This window comes from Propithecus coquereli, unplaced genomic scaffold (genome assembly GCF_000956105.1).
Source record: "Propithecus coquereli isolate 6110/MARCELLA unplaced genomic scaffold, Pcoq_1.0 Scaffold25, whole genome shotgun sequence".
Taxonomy (NCBI): Eukaryota; Metazoa; Chordata; class Mammalia; order Primates; family Indriidae; genus Propithecus; species Propithecus coquereli.
Genome location: NW_012148063.1, coordinates 649,582 through 674,762, shown reverse-complemented (window position 1 = coordinate 674,762; position 25,181 = coordinate 649,582). Strand labels below are relative to the sequence as shown.

General features: G+C 42.4%; 1 protein-coding gene across 2 annotated transcripts in view; it reads right to left on the bottom strand.

Annotated features, from left to right (window-relative positions):
* Positions 1 to 8,052: 8,052 nt before the first annotated feature.
* Positions 8,053 to 25,181, bottom strand: part of ESR1 (estrogen receptor 1) — a 275,328-nt gene continuing 258,199 nt past the window's right edge. The window contains exons 7-8 of one of the 2 annotated variants that reach the window (XM_012646799.1): positions 13,381 to 13,564; positions 8,053 to 9,266 (exon numbers count right to left, since the gene is read on the bottom strand). In XM_012646799.1, the coding sequence (XP_012502253.1) occupies positions 9,020 to 9,266; positions 13,381 to 13,564 (431 nt within the window). In that variant the 3' untranslated portion in view covers positions 8,053 to 9,019. The remainder of the gene's footprint in view (positions 9,267 to 13,380; positions 13,565 to 25,181) is intronic. The other variant, XM_012646801.1, reaches the window with a different exon arrangement.

Below are 25,181 nucleotides of genomic sequence, written 5' to 3'. Positions count from 1 at the left end.
GGCATACATTCTGTATTGTGGGGGAAGCAAACCTAAACATGGGAATTCTGAATTTAAATGTCCTCAAAGGCTTAAGAATATATAACACTGGAGAATGTGATCTTGAGCCAGTGTATGAGTTGAATTAACCCCCCAGTCAGGCATTCCCACCTTGGCACACTCCATTCGATATATTTAAAAGCCCCATAAATTTTGAAATATTCCTCAAATGCTTCCTGATTACCAGAAAGAACACAGGCACATGTAGACAGCTTTGTCCCATGGTATTCTGAGAAGAGTAAAAAGGGACACACAGGGTGTGTGAAGACCAGAGACTTCTAGCTGTGGTTGAGTGAGAAGGCTGGTAAATCCCTGCTCCCAAAAAGAAACTATAAAGTGGAACAAAATTGACAAAAACAACCATTTCAGCACTCTGTAAGTTGACCAAAGGCATACAATAATCTGAGACATGTTTATGCTTGGATAACTGCTGGTCTTTGGATAAATACAGTGCAAATTTGTGGCCGCCTTGCCTGGGGCTGCTCCAGTTTGGTTGGCACCAGAACAGGGTAGGTCCTAAGGACAGACAGCTTTGCTGCTGCGGTCACAGGGGGCTCACTTGATTTGGTGGATGATCGTGGAGGGCCAACAGCTCCACTAGCTTGAGGCTGCGGTTGTGGCAAGCGTGTTGCTGGCTAAGGCTGCAGACATGCATAGAGGAGATCAGAGAGTGCCGAGGCTAGCCCCAAACTCCTGACTGACGCCGAGGGCTGCATGCATGTTCAGAGGAGATGCAAAGGGGCCCAGCAAAAATTTGGATCAGATTTGAAAGCCTGAAAATTGAATGCACTCCCCTGTCCACACACAAATCCATAGGCAGAGCATTGACATTTTACTGGCTTGGGGTTTTTTTGTTTTTGTTTTTTGTTATTTTTGAGAAAGAGTCTTCCTCTGTCTTCTCAGCTGGAGTGCAGTGGTGTCATCATAGCTCACTGCAACTTCAACTCCTGGACTCAAGTGATCTTTTGCTTCAGCCTACCAAGTAGCTGGGACTACAGGCATGCACCACCATATCGGACAAATTTTTCTATTTTTAGTAGAGACGGGTCTCACTCTTGCTCAGGCTGGTCTCGAACTCCTGAGCTCAAGCAATCCTCCCACCTCCGCTTCCCAGAGTGCTGGGAATACAGGCGTGAGCCACCGTGCCTGGCAGGCTCAGGGCAGTTGAGCTTTCTCTGCTCAGTCATTGGACAACTACTTAGGCTATGCAGACAGGGACCACTAGGAGGAAGTCAGGCTTAAAAACAAAAAGAAGAAAAATAAGAACCTAGCAGAAACATCTGAGACCAAACACTGTAGTAAAGACAAATTTGATATATTTATCCCAGGTGAGTTATTAAACAAAGCTGCAAATTACAACCACAAAACTCGGCAGCAACAAGAAGCAGGGGAATAAGGATCCAGAGTGGCTACAATGTAATATCTAAAATGTTCAGTTTTTAATAAACACTATGAGATATGTAAAGAAACAGGAAAATGTGACCTATACTCAGGAATAACAGAGATCAAAAGAAACTGTTTAAGTGTCTCCCAGATGTTGGATTTAGCAAAGACTTCAAGCAGCTGTTGAATGTGTAAATACATTAAGATAGCTAAAGGAAGCCATATTTGAAGAATCAAAGTATGACAACAATGAATCAACAAAGAAGAATTCTCAAGAGATGAAAACAATCTTTAAAAACCCAACTTTGATTCCAGAGTTGAAATGTACCATAACTGAATGAAAAACTACCCCAACAGAGTTCAACCTCAGATTCAAGATGGCAGATGAAAAAACCAGTCCCCCTGATGATAGATGAATAGAATTTATCTAATCTGAAGAATAGAGAGGGAAAAAGATTAAAGAAAAATGAGCAGAGCCTCAGGAACCTGTGGGACAACATCAAGCATACCAACACATATGTAAGGAGAGTCACAGCAAGGCACGAGAGAAATAAGAGGGGAAAATTATTTGAAAAAGTAATGGCTGAAAACTTCCCAAATTTGATGAAAAACATCCAAAAAGTTAAGTGAATCCCAAGTAGGATACATACAAAAATATCTACACCTAAACACATCATAATCACATTGCTCAAAGACAAAGACAATCTTGAAAGCAGGTTAAAAAAAAGTGATTCATTAGACACAGGTGAATGTCAAAACATGGGTGGTTCTGAATTTTTACTGGGAGCAATGAAGGCCAGAAGGCAGAGTGGTGATGTATTCTAAGTGCTAAACGAAATGACCGCCACCATCAACCAAGAATTCTATATCCAGAAAAATTGCCCTACAAAACAATGAAAGTGAAATTCATGTATTACCAGATAGACAAAGATCAAGAGAATTTGTTGCTAATAGACCTGCCTTACAAAAAAATACTAAACGGATTCCTTCAGGCTGAAAGAAAATAACACCAGACAGTAGCTCAAAAATTCAAGAAGAAATGAGGCACACTGGAAATGGTAAATATGTAGATTAATGTTTTAAAAGTCTATAGATATATTTTTTCTCATTTCTTACCAACTGTTAAAAAAATATGAAGTTGTATAAGCCAATCAATAAATAGAACATATTTCTGGGTTTATAATGTATGTAGATATAATATATATGACATTAAGAGAATAGCACTGTATTGGAGCAAAGATTTTATCAGATTTAAGTTAGTATTAATTTGAAATAGACTGTAATAAGTTAAGATACATACTGAGCAACTACTAACAAAAGAATTTTTAAAATAATTTTAAAAATCAACATAGGAATTAAAATAATACCCTAAAAATATTTAACAATCTAGGTGGGAAAAACTGTTTTTCTCCTACTCTTCTCTCACAACACAAAACGCTTCTGAGACCAGATGTGAGGGCGGGGCCTGAGGGGTCTCTCCACTCAATGATCAGTTCTGCAGCAGACACTGACTGGGTGTCCCATAATTCAATTCAAGTCTGACGCTATCCACATGGGGTTAGAGTTGTATACCACAGGTTAAGGGCTCAGTCCCACAAGACTTTCCTCCACCTCAGATGCCAATTGCAAAGCAGTATGTTGTCACCTATACTTCTTACTGACTGGCTATAAACTGGGGTTCCCACAAACCTCCTCCTCAGGTTTGATTAATTTGCTAGCATGGCCCACAGAACTTAGGGAAACACTTACTTATGTTAATCAGTTTATTATAAAGCCTATTACAAAGGAAACAGATGAGCAGACGGATGAAGAGATGAATAGAGCAAGGTATGTGGGAAGGGGTGCAGATCTTCCATGCCCTCTACAAGTGCCACCCTCGAGGCACCCCCAAGTGTTCACCAACCCAGAAGCCCTCTGAACACTGTCCTCTTGGGTTTTTATGAAGACTTCATTACATAGATGTGATTGATTACGTCATTGGCCATTGGCAATCTACTCAACCACCAGCCCCTCTCCAGAGCCTCTCTGGAGCCTCCCCAGAGGTCGAAGGGTGGGTCTGCAAGTTCCAACCATCTAATCACATGGCTGATTCCCCATCCTGAGGCTATCTGGGAGCCCACCAAGAGTTGCCTCATTAGAACAAAAGATGTTTGTATCACCCAAGAAATTACAAAGGATTTAGGAGCTCTGTGTCAGAAACCAGAGTCAAAGACCAGATATAAGAGTCTCCTAGCATCCCTATCTACAAGAGTTTTAGGAGCTGTCTCAAGAACCGGGGGTGGAGATTAAATATATATTTCTTATTATATCACAATATCACTAACAACAACAAAAGGCAGTATGAGAAACAGAGGAATAAAAAAGACAGGAGGCATGTACAAAACAATAATAAAATGGAAAATGGAAATCTAAACATACCGATAATTCCATTAAATGTTTATGCTCAGAGAGGACAAGGATAATTACAATAACAACAGCTATCTCGGAGTGAGCGCTCACTATGTGCAGGTCCTACGGTAGACACTGCAGAGGGCCATCTCTTTTAATCTGCACAGGACTTCTATGGGGTGTGTGCTTTTCTGTGGGGTGTGTGATTCCCATTTTAGAAATGAGGAAACCCTTGGAAAGAGGGATTGAAGAACTTGCCAAGGGAATGACAGAACAAGAAAATGAAATCGCTTCTTGGAATCCAAATAGCTCGAACAGCGTGAAGAACCTAAACCCATCCGAATAAAGAACTGAGCGCAGATACGCAGCTGCAAAGGGAACAGCAGTGTCAGCCCTGTCCTCACATGCCCCCTGTGAGTGAAACATGTAGTCTTCACAACAGCCCTCCAGGCAGGTGGCACGATTCTCTGTCCGTACAAGTGACAAAACTGGGGCACAGGGGAATTAACTTGCCCAATGATGGTAGAATGAGGATTCAAACTGAGTCATCTAGCTGCAAAGCCCGTGCATACTGTGTTGCCTCGCGATACATCACGTTTCCCTCCCCTCAACTCATCAGTGAAATCACTGGGAAAATGGGTAAAGGGTAGCATGCAGGTAGCTCTGAAAAGGGAAGGGAGGTTTTTGTACATTAATAGTTTCAGACCATTCACTCACTCAATCACTCATTCATTCATAGCTAACTACTCTCAAGTGTCCTTCTTCTCTCTCACAGGGAAGGGGTCTGCGCTGGGCATTAGAAATAACTACTGTGTTCAACGAGCACCTCACTTAGTCCTCACTACCATCCTGTGAATTAGGTGTTATTATCCCCATTTTATTGATAAGGAAGCTGAAGCTCTGAAAAATTAATCGCCAACGATAAGAAAACCTGTGTGCGACGGTGCCAAGAACTGAGGCCAGGTCTGCCTGAACTCAGTGTCCACCCACTTCCTGATCCACCTAGGGCAGGTGGGGGAGGGCGGTGGGAGGGGAGCCTGGCATTCAGATTCCCTGTGTCCTACTGATCCTTTAATCACTTTGATTTTAGGTGATCAGTGGCGAACGGTTAGCAAGAAGGGGAGCTTACAAAAAACAATTCTGTTGTTTTTAGTTTCATTCTTTATTTGAACATCAAATAGGTTGAGAAAATTGTTTACAAGGTGCTTGAGCATCCCGCTGGATTCTTTACTTTTTCAAGGTGCAAAAGAGGTTTACAAGTGTGTTCCATTAAACAAAGCAAAGCTGCGACAAAACTGAATCACATCAATAATAGTATGCATCAGCGAAAGGGCATACAAATCCATCAAACACAATTTGGCATTTGAGTCTTTTCCCATAAAACAAGAGCTCTACACTGAAGGATGTGTAGTGCACAAAGAGCATTGTTTGTAAGCTGTGAGAGAACATAAACTGGCATAATGTCACTTATTAATTCAAGTCTCTATGACCAATGACCTCTCTGTGAATGCAAAGGGGTCCGTGCCACAGGCACCTGCTTATGGGACGGTACGTTGTTTCCAGGGTGCACAGCTCTGTATACACACACTGAAAATGGGTTTGGAACATGGCAGCATTTACATATTTAGAAAGTTCAGGCACAGTCGGATGCAAAAAACAAAGAATAGAAATTTTTCTTGAATCTCTGAAAGACAGTGCAAAATTGAAGTGCCATAATAAAGGCAGCGATTACTTAGAAAACAATTTTAAATGACTTAAAACGAGGCCACACTTTAATTCAAATGGAAAGGAAATGCACTTAGAAACACAGCATAATCACGCTACTGAAAAGATGGATATCTGGGACCACAGTTCTTTTGCTCCAGTTGAGAGTATGTTTTCGGGGGTTACCTAGGAAGGGTGCAGAGTGATGTGGATCAACCTCCCAAGACCTGCACCAAAAAGAATTAGGGTTGCCTTATGAGCTACTGTATGACTCTATTTGCCTTTCAAATGACTAGTTTTGCCAAGAAGGTCTGCCTGTGAATATTGGACATTACTGTGGTCCTAGTATTCCCAGTATCCACGGTTCATCTCATGGTTGGAAAGTGTGAACAGGAAGGGATTTGTAATTGGTGTCATGCAGGAGAAGGGCTACTCCAAACCAATGGCTTAAATCAATGGCCATTTCAATGTATAAGATTTCAGTGTGAGAAATCTTAATGTGGTCAAAAGTAAATTATCAGTAAGTCCCTTATTTGATCAGCCCCCAAAAGGCATGGGATATGGCATGCTTAAACACGTTTGCAAGGTTACTAGGGGAATCTAATCAAAGAATACACTTCCTTGGGGATTGGATTTTGCAACCTACATGGATAGGGTCTTCTCTTTGGATCACCAAGCCTCTCTTAATTGCTGTATGAGAGCATGACAGAATCCTGACAGCAAGCTAGGCAACGGCTAAAGGAAACACGGACCACTAGCTATGCCTTGGGCTGTACTGCTGATGTTGTTCTTTCTTCCCTTGAACTGAGGCTGCCATTCTAGAGATGGTTGTCAATGGAGCTAGTTATCTGTGGCTTACAGGGCAGAAGTGGAATATTGAACCCTGGTGCACACCCCAGGCACCATAATTAATTTGCCTCAAAATATTTTTAATACTCTTATTACTATATTTCCCAGTCTCCAAATTCCTGAACCCACTACCCCAACCCTACGCTGACCCCCAAGGTAAATCACACCTTTCAAATTTTAAATTGCCTCAGAGTGGGGGAAAAGTGCAGGCAGCAATTCTCCAGTATGTTTCCTACACCCAACAGCAACATCAGCTGGAAAATATTGGCTGTCTGTTAGTGGCACTTTAAGTAAGAATAAAAAAGATTTCCAAAATTGTTTGAGACCGCTGGGCTAACATTTCGACCATCTCATGTTCTCTGCCCATTTCAAATGTAGTAATATCTTAACATGAATACAAATACATTAGATGAAGAATGTAAAATCCTCCACATATTATTGTTTGGATTTAGCTGGTATTACATCATCTATAGTCCTAGAAGTGTGTTGTTTTTTTTTTTGGTTTTGTTTTGTTTTTTTTTAAAAGAAAATCTAAGTATAAACATTAAAAAGAACCCACTGACCCATTAGCTACTGTCCAAAAATATTACTACTGATATTTTGGTAAAAGCAAAATTAGCTGCCCTGAATAATTTAATTTTCCTTTTCAGGCATAATCTTTGCTACATAAGATTGTCTATCATTCAATATCCAACAATAGGCATCTGGATTAGTGCTATTTTGTCTACTGTGGATACAAAAGTTGATATGAAATGTGATCTTCATTTAAATGAATAATCACCAGGCTTTAGGTATCAATGACTGCATACATGACAAGGTAGCTTGAAGAGTATACAAAAAACTAAATATTTTTCCTTGGTTTTTGCATGTTAACCCAAATTAAATCCAGAACAGAATTACTACATTCAATTGTCTGATAAACAAGCAATGCAATTTCCAAAAAATATATATTATACTATATAAGTAAGGTGCTTCTTAAACAAACAACAAAAGAATTATGTTCTTAAACATATTCTTAACACAGATACATAAAATTACCCCCAAATTTAAAGGAACATCTATGAAAAACTTTTTTTTCTTTTTTTTTTTTCTTTTTTTGCCCTCCCAGATTCCCAGTGCTTTGGCAATCACTTAACTGGCTAATCAGAAATTAGTGCAATCTACTCTTCCACACAGGGTACGCCAAGAGTCGCACTAGCAGCTTGCCTGGCCTCTTGGCTAACACATCACCTCTCAAGGGGGTTTGAATTATAAACAGTGAAGTCTCCAGGAGGAAAGTAAACTTTCTTTTTAGTCAAGAAAAGGAAATAATCCATAATTGTGCTAGAGAAACAAAGGCCCGGAGAAGGGTGCCCTGTGGCAGGAGTGAGCCTGTCTGCTACAGCTGCCACCCGGGCTTCTTTCGATCAGGGCCACGTCGGGAAATGACTACCCCATGGATCCCAGGGCAGCCCCCTTAGTGCAGGGCGGGGTCTGCAAAGAGATTCCTAGGTAGCTGCAGCCTGTAACAGGGCCACCCTGAGCAAGGCTGACTGCGCCTCAGAGTTTCATCCAGTTTCTCCCCTACTTCCCTTCTTGTTCTCCAGTAGCCAAGACAATCGTGTACATTCACTGTTTAGCCCAGGCCCCCGGGCTAAAAGTACCAGTGGGGTATCTGCTCACTGAGAATGCCCTAGGTCATCCACTGGGCACCACACCTGAATAGTTCACCTTTTGTGTAAGTCACACACACTGCTGATAAATGTGAGATCCCACCAGAACAGGTCCGGAAGCCGATTTTACTGCAAGTCCTGGGGGAGAGGGCTTTCTTTTATAAAATGAAAATAAAAACAAAAATCAAGAACTTATCCCTTGTATAGGGAGACTGAAATATGTGGAGGTGACTTAACTCAAATCAACTTGTTGTTTTCCATAGGTCCATGGGGAAGCAAGAATTAACTGGAACCCATGACCTGCACGTCGTGCTCTAGAAAGCCAGCGGCAGAGCTTTCAGCAAGCCTGAAGTTGCAGTGTATTAAGTTGAAATAGTCTTGGCAATTGGAGGATCTTCCTTCCCTATGTGCATCTTGTATTCCCACAGGGGAAACGAGTAGACCATCACTAAATACTCTGCTATAGTAGTGCAAAAGCTTTAAGGTATCACTTTGATAAAATGATGCATTACCATAGGAATACAAGAGGATGCTATAAGGAACCCTTGACCTAGCTTTCTCCAAGTCAGCAGTTAAAGGAGCCACTCTAAATTCTTTCCTGTGGCTTATTCTTAGAGCCATTACAAAGTGCTTATCAGAGGTGAAATGTCTACTCTCCAGGCTTGGGTCTCTACAAGTAGCTTCAACGCACAAAGTCATCCGAGCCCCAGCTCATAGACTGAGTTCCGTCATGAGGAGCTATAGGAATCCTCATGCTTAGTAATGTCGCAAGGCGGGGAAGAGAGCTGTTACAAAGATTTAGCCCTGGAATCCCCTTGGCTGTTCCCAACAGAAGACGTGCCACTAAGAACTTAGCAAGCAGACGAATGGCCACTCATATTAGAAAGCCGCTGGTGGTGGGTGCATGCTGGAGTGTGTGCAGGAGACAGAATCTGCTAAAGTGATGCATGACGAGGGTAAAACGCTGCAGGGATTCTCAGAACCTCGGGGGAGCCCGGGAGCTCTCAGGCTGTGGTGGGGAAACTCTCTGCCTCCCCGGTGGTGGTGGTGGCGTAATACTTTTGCAAGGAATGCGATGAAGTGGAGCCCAGGGCTGCCAGCTGGCCCTGGTTTGCCTCCTCCACGGGCGCCCCCCCAGGGCGGCCGGTGGGCGCGTGCAGGCGATGGGCATCCAGCATCTCCAGCAGCAGGTCGTAGAGGGGCACCACGTTCTTGCACTTCATGTTGTACAGATGCTCCATGCCCTTGTTACTGTGGGTGGGAAGACACAGAGAGGACCACTTTAGACCAAGCCCCAGGAAAGCAGAAATTCCTAAGAAGGGGAAGTAAGAGAAACTCCCAAGACACTTGCAAGTCAATCTTTCACCTTGTTTAAAGACCCATTTTAGGATGGTGGCAGGGAACACTGAGGCTTTCAGAGACCCAAGCCTGGGTCTCATCTCTATGTGGTTTTCATTTTCCACTTCCTTCGAGAGCCATCCCATCCTCACAAACACACCCTCCCTCCAGCCACTTTCAGGGTATTTGCTATGCAGGTGACTTCCTTCCCCAGCCTCTAGTGAGCCTTTATTCCCCTCTATTGCCAACGCATCCAAAGAGGGGAACTTGAGGTATGCAGCCAAGCAGGAGTGAGATTTTTAAATGAGTAAAGCAGATCAAGAAGCTCCCCTTGATGCACCTCTCAAGTGAATTCCAATTTAATTCAGAATAAAATCTAAGTTTCTTTCCACACTCTGCAAGGTCCAACTGGTCTGGCTTCCACCCTCCTCTCCAAGCTCTTCCTGCCTCTCTCTCCTACCTGACTCTCTTTCTTCATGCTGAGTTTTGTGCTGCCCTTAAAGGAACTAAGCTCCTCCCAGCCTTAGGGGATCTGCATCTACTTAATACTATTCCCTCTTCCTTGGGTGCATTTCCCCTCCCCCAATCTTCAGATGCCACCTCCACAGAAAAACTTTCCGCTACTCTAAAGGCAACAGCCTCAAGCCCCTGCAGCCTCAGCCTCCCTCTTTCACGCTATTCTGTTTTCCTTATCACACTTATCACAACATGAAATTCTCCTGTGTTTGTGTTTATTCCCCCCATTCCCAAGCACACACATGTACCCGCTCACACACTCACACCTGCACAGGTCCCAGGAGGGGCAGGGATTTGGCCATCCTGCCCTCTGCTATAGGCCTGAAACAGTGCCCAGAACTTGGAAAATGTTCAGAAAACAGGGGCTATAAGGACAAAGGGAGATGTAAGCAGACGGCATTCCTTTCCCTGCTCTCCTCCTCTGTCCTCCCCCAGCCACAACTCTGCTGTCCCCACCACACCACTAGGGGGAGGAAAGAAAGGAACAACTATTATCTAGCTTGAAATGCCTTGTAAAAAAAATATGTATCAAGAGTAGGCAGGACCAAGAGAATGTCCTAGAAAATATATGCACTTTTAGTTGGGGAAAAAATCAGCCCAAGTTGGAGACCTGCCACGAGAACACAGCATCAGAGCTTTTCAGGCTTATGACAAGACCGAAATGGTGTGTTTCTGTGTCATTTTGTTTTATTTCGTGTTTTAAATAAAAATGCCCTTAAAGTTAAATGCCCCCTGGATCTGCCACGGTCTTCCTCATGCAACTTCATGAATCACATTTACAGTCAGATGAAATCTGGTGTTAAATTCTCTGAGTAGCAACATATGGCTGGGGCCAAGCTTAATAAAACAGAGTTCTGTGACTTAGGTTGTCTATAGTGAGGCACCAAAATATTATTGTGTGTGTGTGTGTGTGTGTGAGAGAGAGAGAGAGCGCACAAGAGAGCGTGAGTACTCAAAGCTTTCAGTAGAATAACAACCTCCCTCCGGCTTCTCACACAATTCCAACAGAAACTCTACAGAGCGTTTTCCCTGCTGCTGTCCTCTGCCATACGTTGCCAGTGAAAGCCAGGGAGGTATATTGAGTGCAAATTTACTTGGCATTAACTAATTAGGCTTGCTAATGCTGACAAGCAGTTAATGGATTTGAAAACTCAGCAATTCCTATCCACAGATAAAAACATTCGACTGCAATGTACAGTTTCTACAACATCATTGAAATTCCTAGCTCAGAGTAAAAACTAATATGTTCTCTTCAAGGGTAAGGATACTCTCTCAGCCAGGAAATTTGGCAGAAGATATGTTATTCTGATCCATTCCCTGGTTCCTTCTCTGATATTCTTCAAGAGCAAAAGGCAGGAAAGGCCTGGGAATATTTACTCTGAATGCTGTCGCCTACGCTACCTGGCTAATGTGAGTCCTTCATCTGGTACACAGAGATTCTTGAGGAGTCCTGAGAACACAGATTGCAATTACTTCCTCCCAAACTTCACCAAGTGGAAGCCTTCACATATGAATTTCAAATTCATACAGCAAGGAAAAACCTGCCATGACTCATTTGCCCATATTATTCACTCATTTATTCATTTACTCAGTAATAACGTTGCAAGCACATACTACATGTAAGTCTTCATCTATGGCACTGTGAAGGATACATAAAAAAAAGATACATCTATTTTTTTCAAAAATCTAGCAATTTTTCAAGGTTGCCTCCAGAAAGGGTGGCACCTGGGACTTTGGACAACTTTCTTGCCATTTGAATCATAGTCTCAAGATTTAAAGGGCCCTTAAAATCCAACCTCCTTCAGACATCTTGGTCCTTCCCTCATAGCTGCTGAAAAAAGGAATCTCTTAGGGTCCTTGTGTAAGCCCAAGGTCATGAAGCCATTGTCACCCATGGGGACCTCTAATGTCATCACTTCACACCATTGTATGGCCTTTCTGGAGTCTGCAACAAAGAATCCACCATTCTCTTCATCTCTTCCCTGCAGGAGGAGCTCTACTTAGGAGAATGGTATCCACTGAGCTCTGGCCAGCCAAATTGCAAGACAATGAAATGAAACTGAGGCTGCTTTCACCTTTTGGCAAAGAGAGATTATTTTCCCTGCTGATGTCCTGCCTTGGCCCCTATAGGAAATATTTACTGAGGATTTACTATGTACCCAGCACTGTGCCAGGTGGTATTGGGTACATAGAGTAAGCAAGACATATCGTGATGATTGCCTCACAGAATTTTCCATCTAACAGGGAAGAAAAATAATAAAATGGGCAATTACAATAGGGAGGAATAAGGTGTAAGTTCTGACTAGGTCTTAAGGGCCAGGAGTGATATATAAACAACGACAGGTTCAGAAATATTCACTCCTGCTGCAACGTGTCCATATCTTTGACTTGGGCTTCCTCATGTGACTGGCTTGGCCAATGGAATGTTCGTGGACATGACTTAACCAAAGGATTAAAATGCACTTGTCCAGACGGGCTTGCTTTCTTGTGTCTCTGACATCACTATGAGGACATGTCCCAGCTAATCTGTGGGTATAAGGAGGTTAAGAGATTGGAGACATGTGGGGCAGACTCACCTGGCCAACCTGCAGGGCTATGGCTTGTTCCTCCCCATCTGTGCCCAGCCAAGATCAGCTGCCCCACAGACATGTAAGTGAGCCCAGCTGAGATGAACAGAGCTGCCCGGCCAGTCTGCAGCCTGAAGTAGAGCCTCCCCAGGTGACTCAGAGAACAGCTTATTATGGCTAGAATTCAGGCATGAGGAAGTCCTAGTAAGCTAAGTAGGGTCTGAATCACAAGGAGTAATATGAGCAAAATAAAGGGATTTATACTTTATCTAAAACAATGGGAAGCCATTTAAGGGTTTTAAACAGGGGGATGGCATGATTAGATTTGGTCTTAGAACGATCACTCTGTCTGCATCATGGAGAATGGATTAGAAAGGATCTTGGTTAAAGGCAGGGATCATGTCAGATGGCTGGTGCAGAAATCCAATAGAAAATGATGATGGCATGGACTAGGGTAGTAGCCATGGGGGTGACAGAAGGGGTTCAAGAGGTATGGAGGGGTCATCATTGACTCTCCATGAGGCATCTGGAGTCTCTCATTTAGGATTTCCAAGTATAGATAGGGAAAGTATGACACAGGGACAAAAATGGATGTGCCCAGTGCCTTCGGAGGATGCATATGCTCAGACTTCTCTCAACTGGCAGCCTCCCCAACCACCTGGACACCGCACAATCCCTCCCAAGCCCCCCATCCCCACTCCAAAGCAGAAGCACATGCTTCAAACTAAGCGTTAAGCATCACTTCCTCTCTGCAGCCTGTTCTGCCACTTGCCCCATGCCCCGGGCAGATTTAAAGCCTCTTTCTTCTGTCCTTGCATAGCATTTTATGCTTATTCTGTGCCAGGAACTGTTGCAAGTGTGCTATCCAAATCCAGGCATCAGCCCTTCCATGAGTTTGGGGTGTTCTTTCTGTCCGTCCTGTGGGAAACCCGTGGATGCCTCACCTCATGTGCCTGAAGTTCGAGAGGATGAGGAGGAGCTGGGCCAGGCGCCGGTGCTGCTGCTGCAGGGTCAGGCCTGCTTTGGCCATCAGGTGGATTAAGGTGTCTGTGATCTTGTCCAAGACCCTGTGGATATGGTCCTTCTCTTCCAGAGACTTCAGGGTGCTGGACAGAAATGTGTACACTCCTGAATGTGCAGAGAGAAAGTGAGAGAGAGAAACTCAAGGAGGATGAGGTCTAGGAGACTCAGAGTGTTCATGGGACATAATAATGAGCTATTGCCCTCCCCCAGCACAGAAGGACAGCATTGGGAATGTCCTGGACCCATTTTAAACCAAGCAACTTTGTAAAATTCCTAACAGATGTGCATGTCTGAGAACACCAAGAAACCAATGTGGCCTCCTGCATGTGAGCCAAGATCCCCAGAAAGGGACTCTGAATCTTGGGGCTGCAGTGGTAATGCTGGCCACCCCTTCTAGGACAGGTCCGACACCAACATTAACTGTCCATTTAATGCTGACGACAACCCTGCGAGGACCTTTTTATTGTTCCGTTTCACATCAAGACACTGCAGGGATAGAGATTTGTTAAGCTGCTGGGATAACTTGTAGAGCAGGTAGCAGAGCTTAGACCCAGCTCATTCTGCTCACTCCACACGTGGTAATGACAGTGGACACTCTTTCTCAGAAGACGTGTGACACTTTTGGTGAGATTCATGGAGAGAGTGTTGAGTGAGTGGCTAAGTGATTGGAAGATGATTTTTTCCAGGTAGGATTTAATTTGCTTTTGTGTTTCAGGTCAGGTTTGGGGCCTAAGCACTTTTTTGGCTCAGCTGAAAGGTTTATGACATGGGTGGGTATAGAGGACCTTGGCTAAAGCTGGTTTTCTCTGCCAGCAAGGCTTCCTCTCTTGCCTTTCTCCTGGTTATAGATCCTGCTCTCTGGGCCACAGGTAGACTCAGGACCAAAGCTGAGACCATCAGGTACTCTACTCTTGTGGACAGCATCAGTCTCAAGCTAGACAATCAGGTCCTTTTTCTGGGATTATATATGAGGTTGTGAAACAGATATTCTTTCCTTTAGGGTTGCTAAACTAGGAGGATGAGAATATGGGGCTCTGAACAGCTCCCTTCCCAGCACATGGAGCTCTAGTCTTCAGAAAGGAGCCCAGAGACAGCAAGCAGAGGTGGCAGTGTGGGGGGTGGGAGGGGACGAGAGAGTGAGTGTGAAAGAGCAGGAGAGAGATCTGACAGGGATCCCGATTCTAGTCACAAGGTCCTAGTTCTTACATGTTTTTTATTTGACCTTTGAGCTTTCATAGTATTCTTCCTAACACATGAATCAACACATTCTCTCTTCGCCTAAGATAGCGTGAGTTGGGTTTCTGTCACTTGTAACTGAAAGAATCCTATGACAGTAAGTTGTGAGCTCAGCCAAGGACAGGAGGAAGGTGAGGGATGATGAGGTGAGAAGTATCGAGAACAAGAGGCAGGCTGAGTGGAGCAGGCTCTTCTTGGGACCGCAAGAGTGGATTTTCTAACACTCCAGAAGTAAGCTCCATCCTGCCCAGTCACACTACTTACCGAGAGCAGATGGCATAGTATTCTTCCCCAGATTGTGTGTTTTAGCAATAGTTCTTTGGTCTTACCTCTATTTCGCCCACTGACCATCCCATAAACATACTTCTCCTCCCTTCCCCTATCCTCATCAGCACCTTTAAGTCAAAGGCTCCCAAGTTTATAAATTCTTGACTTTATACTAGTAATATGTCAACGAGTTACTGCTCATGCAGTGGCCTGAAGGTTGGGAACGGGGACAGAGGAATTCATAAATACTAGGTCATTAAATATGAAAAGTCTGATTTCATTAAGGACTAAGTTTGACAGTTGATATCTCTGGCATTTCACTTTAACACTTCTTGTTTTATTTTTATTGTGAAGGTACATCCTCAGTCTTTCAAATACACATTTTGGCTTGTGATTATCTTTCAAATATTTGTTTAGAACAATTTTTGTGAAACCATGCATAAGTCAAAAACTCGTGTTATTTTCAAATATGAGTTCTCTCATGGAACCAATGCAGCACAGACAACTCAAAATAACAACAAAGTGTTTGGGAAGGATGTGGCTAATGAATGCACAGTACATCGATAGTTTGAGAAGTTCCATTCTGGTGACTGTATTCTCAAAAATGAGCCATATGGGTGACCTGAGACCAATGTGTATAATGACGAGCTGAAAGCTGTAGTGGAAGGGAATCCGAATGAACCTAGGCGTGAAACGGCAGCAAGGTTTTTTGTTACTATTCCAACAATATCGAACCATTTGAAACAAACAGCAAGGTAAAGAAGCTGGATAGATGGGTTCTGCATGAATTAAATGAGAGTCAGAAGAGAAATCGTCTGGAAGCTTGCCCTTCTTTGCTGTCATGACATAAAGGTGAACCATTTCTATATCGTATCATTATGTGTGATGAAAAATGGATTCTTTTTGGCAACTGTAAGCATTCAGCACAATGGTTGGATAAAGATGAGGGGCCAAAACACAGTCTAAAACTGAATATTCATCAAAAAAAGCTAATGGTGTCTGTTTGGTGGTCCAGCGCTGGTTATCCACTGCAGCTTCATGAAACGTGGTCAATAGACCACAGTGGATATCTACTGCAATCAATTTGACGAAATGATGAGGATGCTTGTGATTAAGCAGCCTAGACTGGTCACTAGAGACAGGTCAATCCTCTTGCAAGCCAATGCCAGACCACATATCACACAAATAATGCTGCTCACACTACAGAGACTGGACTTGGAAACTCTCTGTCATCCACTATATTCACCAGATCTTGCACCGACTACCACTTCTTCCAGGCTTTGGATCACTTTTTGCAAGGAAAAATATTCAATTCTCAACAAGCTGTGGAAAATGCCTTTCGTAATTTCATCACCACTTGTTCTCCAGGCTTCTTCGATGCTGGCATAAACAAGCTACTGTTAAGATGGCAAAACTGTGCCAATAGTTTAGGTGCAAACTTTGATTACTTGTACTGCTTCTTGTTTGAGATATAATAAACTACACTTCTGATTTGAAATCGGACATCTCATATTTAATGACCTACTATAAATATAAATAGAGTTATAATTGCCCAGAATGGAAAATGGCTAAGATTTAAAATAAACGAGACAACACTAACAGAACCAGAATGGCCAGGATCATGGCTTCCATGCAGTTGTGTAGAACAATGTCACTTTTAGTACCCTGAGGCACTTTGATCCAAAGCAAACAGAGCACAGAATGAGTAAGCAGCAGCCAGGCAGTGGGATAAGAAAGAAATTGCTGAATTACTTCACTTATGTTCTGTGTGGGCCATTGATAGGGAAAGAATGTGTCCATCGGAAAAATGGGCAAATGTCCCATGGCCACAGGTTGGCCTGGAGGTAGCGGACAGCAGGAAGGTGTGTACTGGTGGGTTAGGGTTAGGGGTGGCCTCGGCTGAGCTCCCCATTGGCTCTGCCTCTCACGGTCCTCTGTGTCATCATACACATTCTTGCCCCACACCTCCTCAAGGCCCTGTCTCTGGCTGGATATCCTGGGAAGCCACCCAGGCCACAGAGCTGGATGATGCAACTTAGATGATGCACTTTCCACCAACTTCCTTTTTTGTTACCACCCAGGATGCTGGCCTCATTCCCCAATAATCCCTTTCTTGTTTAAGGAAACCACAGTATGGAGGCTCAAACAGCTTGGCTGTTGCTGCCCAGGGAGGTGACACTTGTGCATCGTTTCTCTTCTTACGGTGTGCACAGTGTTAAAGCACACTGTGCTAGAACTTCAGCAGTCCTGAGGGCACGCATTTCGTGCCAAGGGAGGTCACAGACTTGGCACCCACACGCAGGAGAGTAAAGTTTTTTGGGGGGCTGCCGATTCTTCATCCTCCTGAACGTGCACGCACGTGTGGGTTCCTTCACCCAGCATGCATGTACTGAGAACCTAGCGTGTGCATGACTATGTTATGTGTTAGAGATTCCAAGCCTTACTTCCTTTCAAGTGTTAATGTTTTAAGAACAGATATTGCCTGTGGAGAATTTTCTTAACACGGACTCTCAGGATGCAGGCCATTCTCAAAACAAGCCTGTTTTTCTCGTCCTGTTTTGGCACCAATACAGCTTATCATCTCATCTTTGTCAGCAGATGCTTCCTAGCTGTGTGCATATACTTAGAAATAAAAATAGGGTCCTGTGGAAATGCCAATAATTGACAACAGCAGCCATCTTCCTTTTGGACTTTTCTGGCAAAATGAGGTCCGTGTTTGCTGCCCGTTGCCCCTAAGGGGCCATTGGAGAGAAACTGCAGAAACCCCAATTCCCAGAATATTGCATGTGCTCTGGCAACCTCTGGTAATGAGCAAGTGCAAAACAGGGCTGCTGGCCATTTCCATGTCCCGGGTAGTCTCTGCCACCCTGGATGGCCACACCGTGATTCCCAGCAGCACAGGGCCAGTGAGTAGAGAGTGAGGGCCTTTAGAAATATCCCTGCAGCAAGGCAGGTTTTTGCAACTCTGGAGGTTGCTCCAAATCCCAAAGTTGGGAGGAGAAAAGCAATCTTCATGTCATTATCCAATCTTGAAGTGTTGTTGGCAAATGCGAGCTTCGATGAATTCTGAATCTTGCAGCCAACATGGGGAGATCCAGGAAGAGTCTATGGGGAAATCTAGTGGTCAGAAGGAATGGAGAGCAAAACCACATGGACGCCCCCACGGACATGAGATCTTGACCCAATCTCTCTTGCTTTCTTGCTCTCCCTCACCTTCTGTCATTCTGCCAGGGCATGCTCCCTTCCTCTTCCTTTTCCATCTCTGTGATCTGCACCACACAGGAATCCCCTCTCCATTCCTTAGCGCTTTTCCAGATAATGGAGCCTTCTGGAAGCTGGAGGAGGTGGGCGTGGACACTGCGGGGCATGTGCATGTGTGACTTCCCAGAAAGAAGCCCTAGCACATCCAGGGGTCCTGACGTGCCCTGCCATTGACCTCCACGGGGGCAGGGGGCCAACTAACTAAAGAAATGAGAAATGCTCAGGCTCGTGGCTTACTGGATGCTTGAGGACAAACTCTTCAAGTAAGGCCACGTTTTTTCTCTTTTCCCAGAGGAAGAGTGTAACAACAAACCCTGAGAGAATCCTTCAGTCTAGGGCGGCTTGATCAAAAAAAGAGGAATGACTCAAAGGAAAAAGCAAAGAAAGTCGAGTCACAGTTACAAATGGTCTGAGCCAGAAAGCTGCCACTCGGCTTGGAGAAGAAGAAATTTCCAGTGATCGCTGAGGACCCAGTGATCAGCTGGCACATAAACCTTTCGGGTGTTCTGCTAGGAATTGCTTCCACAACCTCATAGTGTGTTTGCTCAGAGGTGCTATTGAGGCCCACGGTGTGATGAGCATCTCGTTTGCTGTGTGCTTCACCAGTGATTGCTGTTTTTCCTAGAGGTGGTACTGTCCCTAAGGGGGTGTTTGGACAACTTGAGGTTGTTGCTCTGTCTTAGTGGAGGGGGCTGTGCTGGAGGTCCTACAATGTGCAGGACGGTCCCACATGATGAAAGATTTTTTCCAGTCCCTGTCTCTTGAATTTCCTACTGAAATAAACCTACTACCAATAAAAATTTGTAGTGGAAAGTTTTGAAAAGCTTTTATAAGGCTGTACTCAAAAGGTCCTGTATGTGAATTGGTTATAGAGAAGGAAGCTTAAATGGAATATGTTTTCTCCAAATTGTTTAATAACTTATTCCCTTCATGCAATCTGTCAATGGAGGCTATTATATAAGCTTTTCAACTACACATTTAGCTGAAATGATTTCAGTGCAGTCGTACGGGTACTACAAAAACAACACAACTGGATGTCAATATGTAGAGCAGAGATGTACAACGCTTCTAAATAAAATTAGAACCAACAATTACAAAATATCACACATCAATGAAATATTGTGTTATTGCGTCCTAGACATTTTTAAATAATTTTATAACATAATAAGAAATCTATTGGTGAAAAGTACATATTGAAATTATTTTGGGATTCTTATCTTTATCTTACATTGACATTATATCCAGAGTTTTCCCACACACTTCTTGACAGCCTCTCATATGTAGTACTGTTTCTTTTTCCAATTCATCATCTCTTCCCCATTGCTTATCCAAAGGATATGGTCTCCTTTAAGTTCTGGAGACTGATGGAGTATTTGCCTGATGTAGTGGGATATTAAGAGAGGATAAATGTTTCTGTATACTTTGGTACTTCCTTATCCCAATGTCATAACAAAGGGAATCCCTTTGACAATACGCTTACGATAAAGCCCAGCTTATTTGCAAAATCACTTCCTCATTTTTATTTTCTACTTCAACAGTCTTTGGTTTTTCTTGGCATGTGCTTTAGTCTGTTTTCTGTTGCTTGTAGCAGAATACCTAAAACTGCTAATTTATAAGGAAAAGAATTTATTTCTTACAGATATGGAGACTGAGAAGTCCAAGGTGAAAGGTCTGCATCTGGTGAGGGTCTTCTTGCTGGTGGGGACTCTCTGCAGAGTCCCAAGGTGGCTCAGGGCATCACATGGTAGGGGGCTGAGCATGCTAGCTCAGGTCTCTCTTCCTCTTCTTACAAAGCCACCGGTCCCACTCCCATAATAACCCATTAATCCATAAGTGGTTTAATCCATTTATGAGGACAGAACTCTCATGGCCCAAGCACCTCTTAAAGACCCAACCTCTCAATACTGCCACACTGGGATTATATTTCAACATGAGTTTTGGAGGGGACAGATATTCAAACCACAGCAGCATGTTATTACTAAATCACTTTAATTCATTTCTCTCCTTTTATCACATACAAATAGATTTTGGTTTGTTTTTAGTTTTCTTATTCTGGTGTCCACTTCTAGCTCTGCTTTTTCATATGCCTGTTCTTCTTGGACAGAAGGGCTTCTGACTATCTTCACATATCCAAACATTCTTTATAAATACATGTAAACATTTTACCACTTTATTATATTTTCTACTTTAGTCAAGCCTGGGCATCTTCATTGAGATAGGTCTCATTTTATTTTAATATAGTTTAATATTATTTATCCTTTATCTCCTTTATATGATAGTTATCAAGTTATAATTGATTTTTAAAAATTATATGTATAGGTAAATTATTACCTCTTTATATTTCATATCAAGGTAGTCAAAGGGATATATGTATGTTTTATTAGACTGCTATTTTGTTACTGGCAATTCCAGAAAGTTTTTCTCTACAGTTTGTGATATTGGAGTTGACTGTCTCTCAGAATCTCCTGTGGAGTTTTATAGGATGCAGGTTCCCAGGTTCCACCCAAACCTGATGACTGGTTGCCACAGGTGAAGCCCTGATGTCTTTGCTTTTAAAAATCTCTCCAAAAATGAGTCATTTACAATCAGGATGATGAATCTTCATATGTTGCTACTACAATATAAAATCTTGGAAACATGGACTGTATCTTTGTTTTGAGGAAAGTGCCCTATTATGGTGTTACAATGACCTTAAGAGGATGACTTCTCCTTAGATACCCTGGCCAAGCTGTGCTCCTCTATGCCTTTTCTCCCTTTCTGGCTGGGATGTTATAATGGAGATAATGCTTAGGATGACTTTGGAAGGCGCCCATGTGAGATAGCAGAGCCCTCACTAGCCTGAGTCTCTGAATGACCACATAGAAGAGGGCTAAGGCATAACCTGTTAACGGACCCAACATTATTAATTAAACAAGAAATAAACCTCTAGATGTTTCAGCCATTATACATTTCGAAGCCTATTTCTTATAGCAGGTGTCCTATTCTAATGTAAGATGAGAAGTATTTTATGACTTACTGATGGGTAAGTGAATACATGTGTATAAAGACGGATAAAGCCAGAGAGATGTTTTATATACTTCCTTTTGTTGCCAATTTCTACATTTTTTTAAGGCTTTAGATTGCACAGGTCACTTAGAAATTATTTCTCTTCCCAAATACCAGTACTGGCACACTTTGTTATAAAAACCATGATTTAGATTCTAGAACCATCTAGTCATCCCATGTCATGCTAACCATTCATTCCAAATATTAACATACTCCATAGCAACCAATTTGTTCAAAAAACCAAGGGGCAAGCCTAAAACATCTGAATGTTTAGTATGGTATAATTTAAAGATACAGATACCACCATTACCAAGAACTTCAAAGGGATTGCTCTATGCCACGTAGAAACTTCTCATTTTGTGACGTGAACAAAAATACTATTGCTTTGGGAAACGTTTGTCCAGAGGTAGGAAATTCTCATCCTTCTACCAAGATGTAATTGTTTACCTGAAAGGTGAAGAACCTGCTCATAACCCAATCCTTGAGCAAATGTGTATTGTTAGACTAGTATGTATAAAACCACACACTCATCAAAGTTCTAAGTGGTCTGAAAGTGAGAAGAATTACAGTGAAGATGAGTGTTCTTGCCAGAACCCAGCACGGGAACATGGTGGTCCTGTTCCTTTGGTATTGCTATATACCCACGAGTGCCCTCTTGGCAGAGATTATTATGTAACCATATGCTTCTGATTCAGTGACATTTATCAATTTAGTATAATTTTTCAGTGAAATATACTAGATGTTCTAGAAGGTAAATACTTGGTACATCAATACATTCAAGCTGATTCAAAAGACAAATCTTTTAATGACTTCAGATGGTGAAACTGATGCACTAATTAAGTTGACTTGAGAAAAAAAATTTAAATGAGCATTCTTTAAAAAGAATTTAATGTCTCACTTTTATATATAAAATCTCAGTTTTTAATTTTTGTAATAAATTATATCTTAGCTTTCTATCTTTTAGGACAAAGCTATTATGGATATATAGTTTGCTTAGGAGTCTTACTTTTGTTAGTTATATCTATAATATATTAAGAAACAGCTATGGTTCTAAATTTTCTATCCCTCAAATGATCAATTGTTATCTTTCCAAAGTCAGAAATCAAATGCTCTAAAAACACACTTGATGAAAAACGTGTCATCCATCTATTGCAGGGGAGTTTGCACAAGGTTCTGTGTGGAACTTCTAGTCCCAGTGAGCTTGCCTGGTCTCAGGAGGCCTTGAAGGTTTCCTTTGTTCCCAGAAAAGGCAGGTCAAAACAGCCCAGATGAATTTGTTTCCCTGCAGCCCACCTTTCTTGCTTGGTATTTCAAGACTAATGGAGCAAGAATGCAGAGCAGAAAGCAGCTCTTACATATTGGGGCAGATTTTATTTTCCGAAGATGACCACACCAATATTCCCCATCCACATGCTTTTGGACAACGTGACCTTGGCACTCTTCCCATGGTGACATGGGGTCTGTACCCCCTCCTTTGAATCTGGGTGGACGCACAACTTGCTTGTAATCAACAGAATGAGCTGGAAGTGATACTGTATGACTTCTAAGCGCACATAATAAAAGGCCATGCAGCTTTTGTTTTACCATCTGGAACACTTGTTTCTGGAGCCCTCATCACCTAATAAGAGGTCTAGTGTACCATGCGGGGATATCAGATGGGTATTCCAGTTGACAGCTCCAGCCAACAGCCAGCATCAATTATCAGTATATAACAAACATGCCTCAAGGTGACTCCAGCCCACAACTATCAAATTACCCCCAGTTGATGAGACTCTCCATCTGACGCCCTAGACATTGTGGAGAAGGGACAAGCCATTCCTTCTCTCTTGCCTTATCCAAATTTATGACCAACAGAATCTAAACCCTTTTTTTGTTTTGTTTTTTAGCTACTAAGTTTTGGGGTAATTTATTGCACAGCAGCAGTAACCAGAACACACTGAACATCTATACCAGACACTTAGGGACAAAAGTGGTCCAGAGCAGGTAGCCTGGAGACTAGACTCCTGATAGGACACACCATGAGATGTGAGAGCATTTCCAAATTTCCTGCTCCACACTAAGAACGCTGCCTCCCAGTGCCTTGGCCTACCCTCATTGGTGCAATGGGAAGGGCTTGAGTTCATTCAGTCTGCTACAGTGTGCAGTTAATGGTTTCCATGGGAAAACTTTAGCCCTAACCACTGCACAGGTGATTACCAAAACGTAGGGCTCAGCCCCGAATTGGCAACCAAAAAGATCCACCCTCTCATTTTACACCTTTGAACAACTTTGAATTCTTCAGTTGCACAATCCTTCTCAAGTCCTAGTTGTGAGAAACAGACACTGTAGAGATTTGTCTGAAAAAGAGTTTTTATGCTGAATAACTGGTTTATTTTATTTTATCTTTATTAAAAGACTGTGAAACTTACAATGAAATGTGTTATCTTCTTTGTTGTGGCCAGGCAAAGGAAATTTGGAGCCAAAAATGTGGCCCTTCCTCAGAACTGCACAGATGCATGTCTGTGTGCTAATCTGACTCCTGAATGTATTATTTTCTTCAGATTATTCTCCATTTGTACAGATTTTGTCAACTATTGGTTTACCTCTTTGCACTGCATGAAATTTGGTAAGCCATTTCAAATCCTCTGTGGAATAGGCAATATGAAAATAAATCATGGAAAAGATACTGCTTCATTCCCTGCCAAATCAATGAACAGTGTTAGTGTGAATATATGTGTTTATAAAACATCACTAAACACTCATCTGACTTAGACTCAAATCCAGAAAAAATGACATACGATCCCAAAATATATAATTGGCTGAAATGCACACATCCATGTCACCCTGAATTGAACAGCCTGCTTTTAAATAGTCTGTGATGTTCAGCACCAGTCACTAACAAATGAACGTGGCCCCCTCTTAGTTCTGATTTGCATGTTTATCTCCTGAGCCACAAAGCTTCAGATATGTTGGCCCTCTTTTTCCTAGGTATAGAATTGAAATGGCTGAGTGTTTCCTCTGGTTATTTTGAAAAAGATAAGTAGTGTCAAAAATTCCTATTTTCATGAGATAAATGGGCATGTGGATGGTCCATATTCTTTAGGTATATCAGTTCCATCATTTTAAGAGAGCACTACAGTGGTTGAAAACTGTATTGGAAAAGTGTCACATGACTGTTTGTGACAGGTTTATCTCATATTTTCTTAAGGAGGGAAAGATTATATTACATTGCAAAAATAGAGACACAGATTCCAGAATTATGGATTTAAAAGGGGCCTTAAGATAATCTAGTTCAGGGGTTTTCAAGCTATTTTGAGAGTCAAAATCCCTTTTAAAACAAGCAAGAAAAGTGAACCTCATGTAAAACCCCCACATATAAACTTGGTGCTGTCAAAATTATCTGATTAAAACCAGAGAAATGTGGGGGAGACCCTAGAGCCAATTCACTCAGGCTCTCCCTTGATATCCCCTCCTCTGGTGACCCTGGGGCTTCTTCTGTAACACTCAGCTTCAGTAGAAGAAAGTGTAGAAACCACTGATCTCCAGAGAATGAGAAGACAAGCCACAGACTGGGAGAAAATATTTGCAAAAGGCGTATCTGAGAAAGCACTGTTATCCAACATATACAAAGAACTCAAAGAACTCTTAAAACTCAACAGTAAGAAAACAAACAACCTGATTGAAAAACGGGCCAAAGACCTTAACAGACACCTCACCAAAGAATATATATTCACGAATGGCAAATAAGCATATGACAAGATGCTCCATATTATGTCATCAGAGAAATTCAAATTAAAACAACAATGAGATACCACTACGCACCTGTTAGAATGGCCAAAATCCAGAATACTGACACCACCAAATGCTAGCAAGGATGCCAAGCAACAGGAACTCTTGTTCATTGCCAGTGGGAATGCAAAATGTTACAGCCACT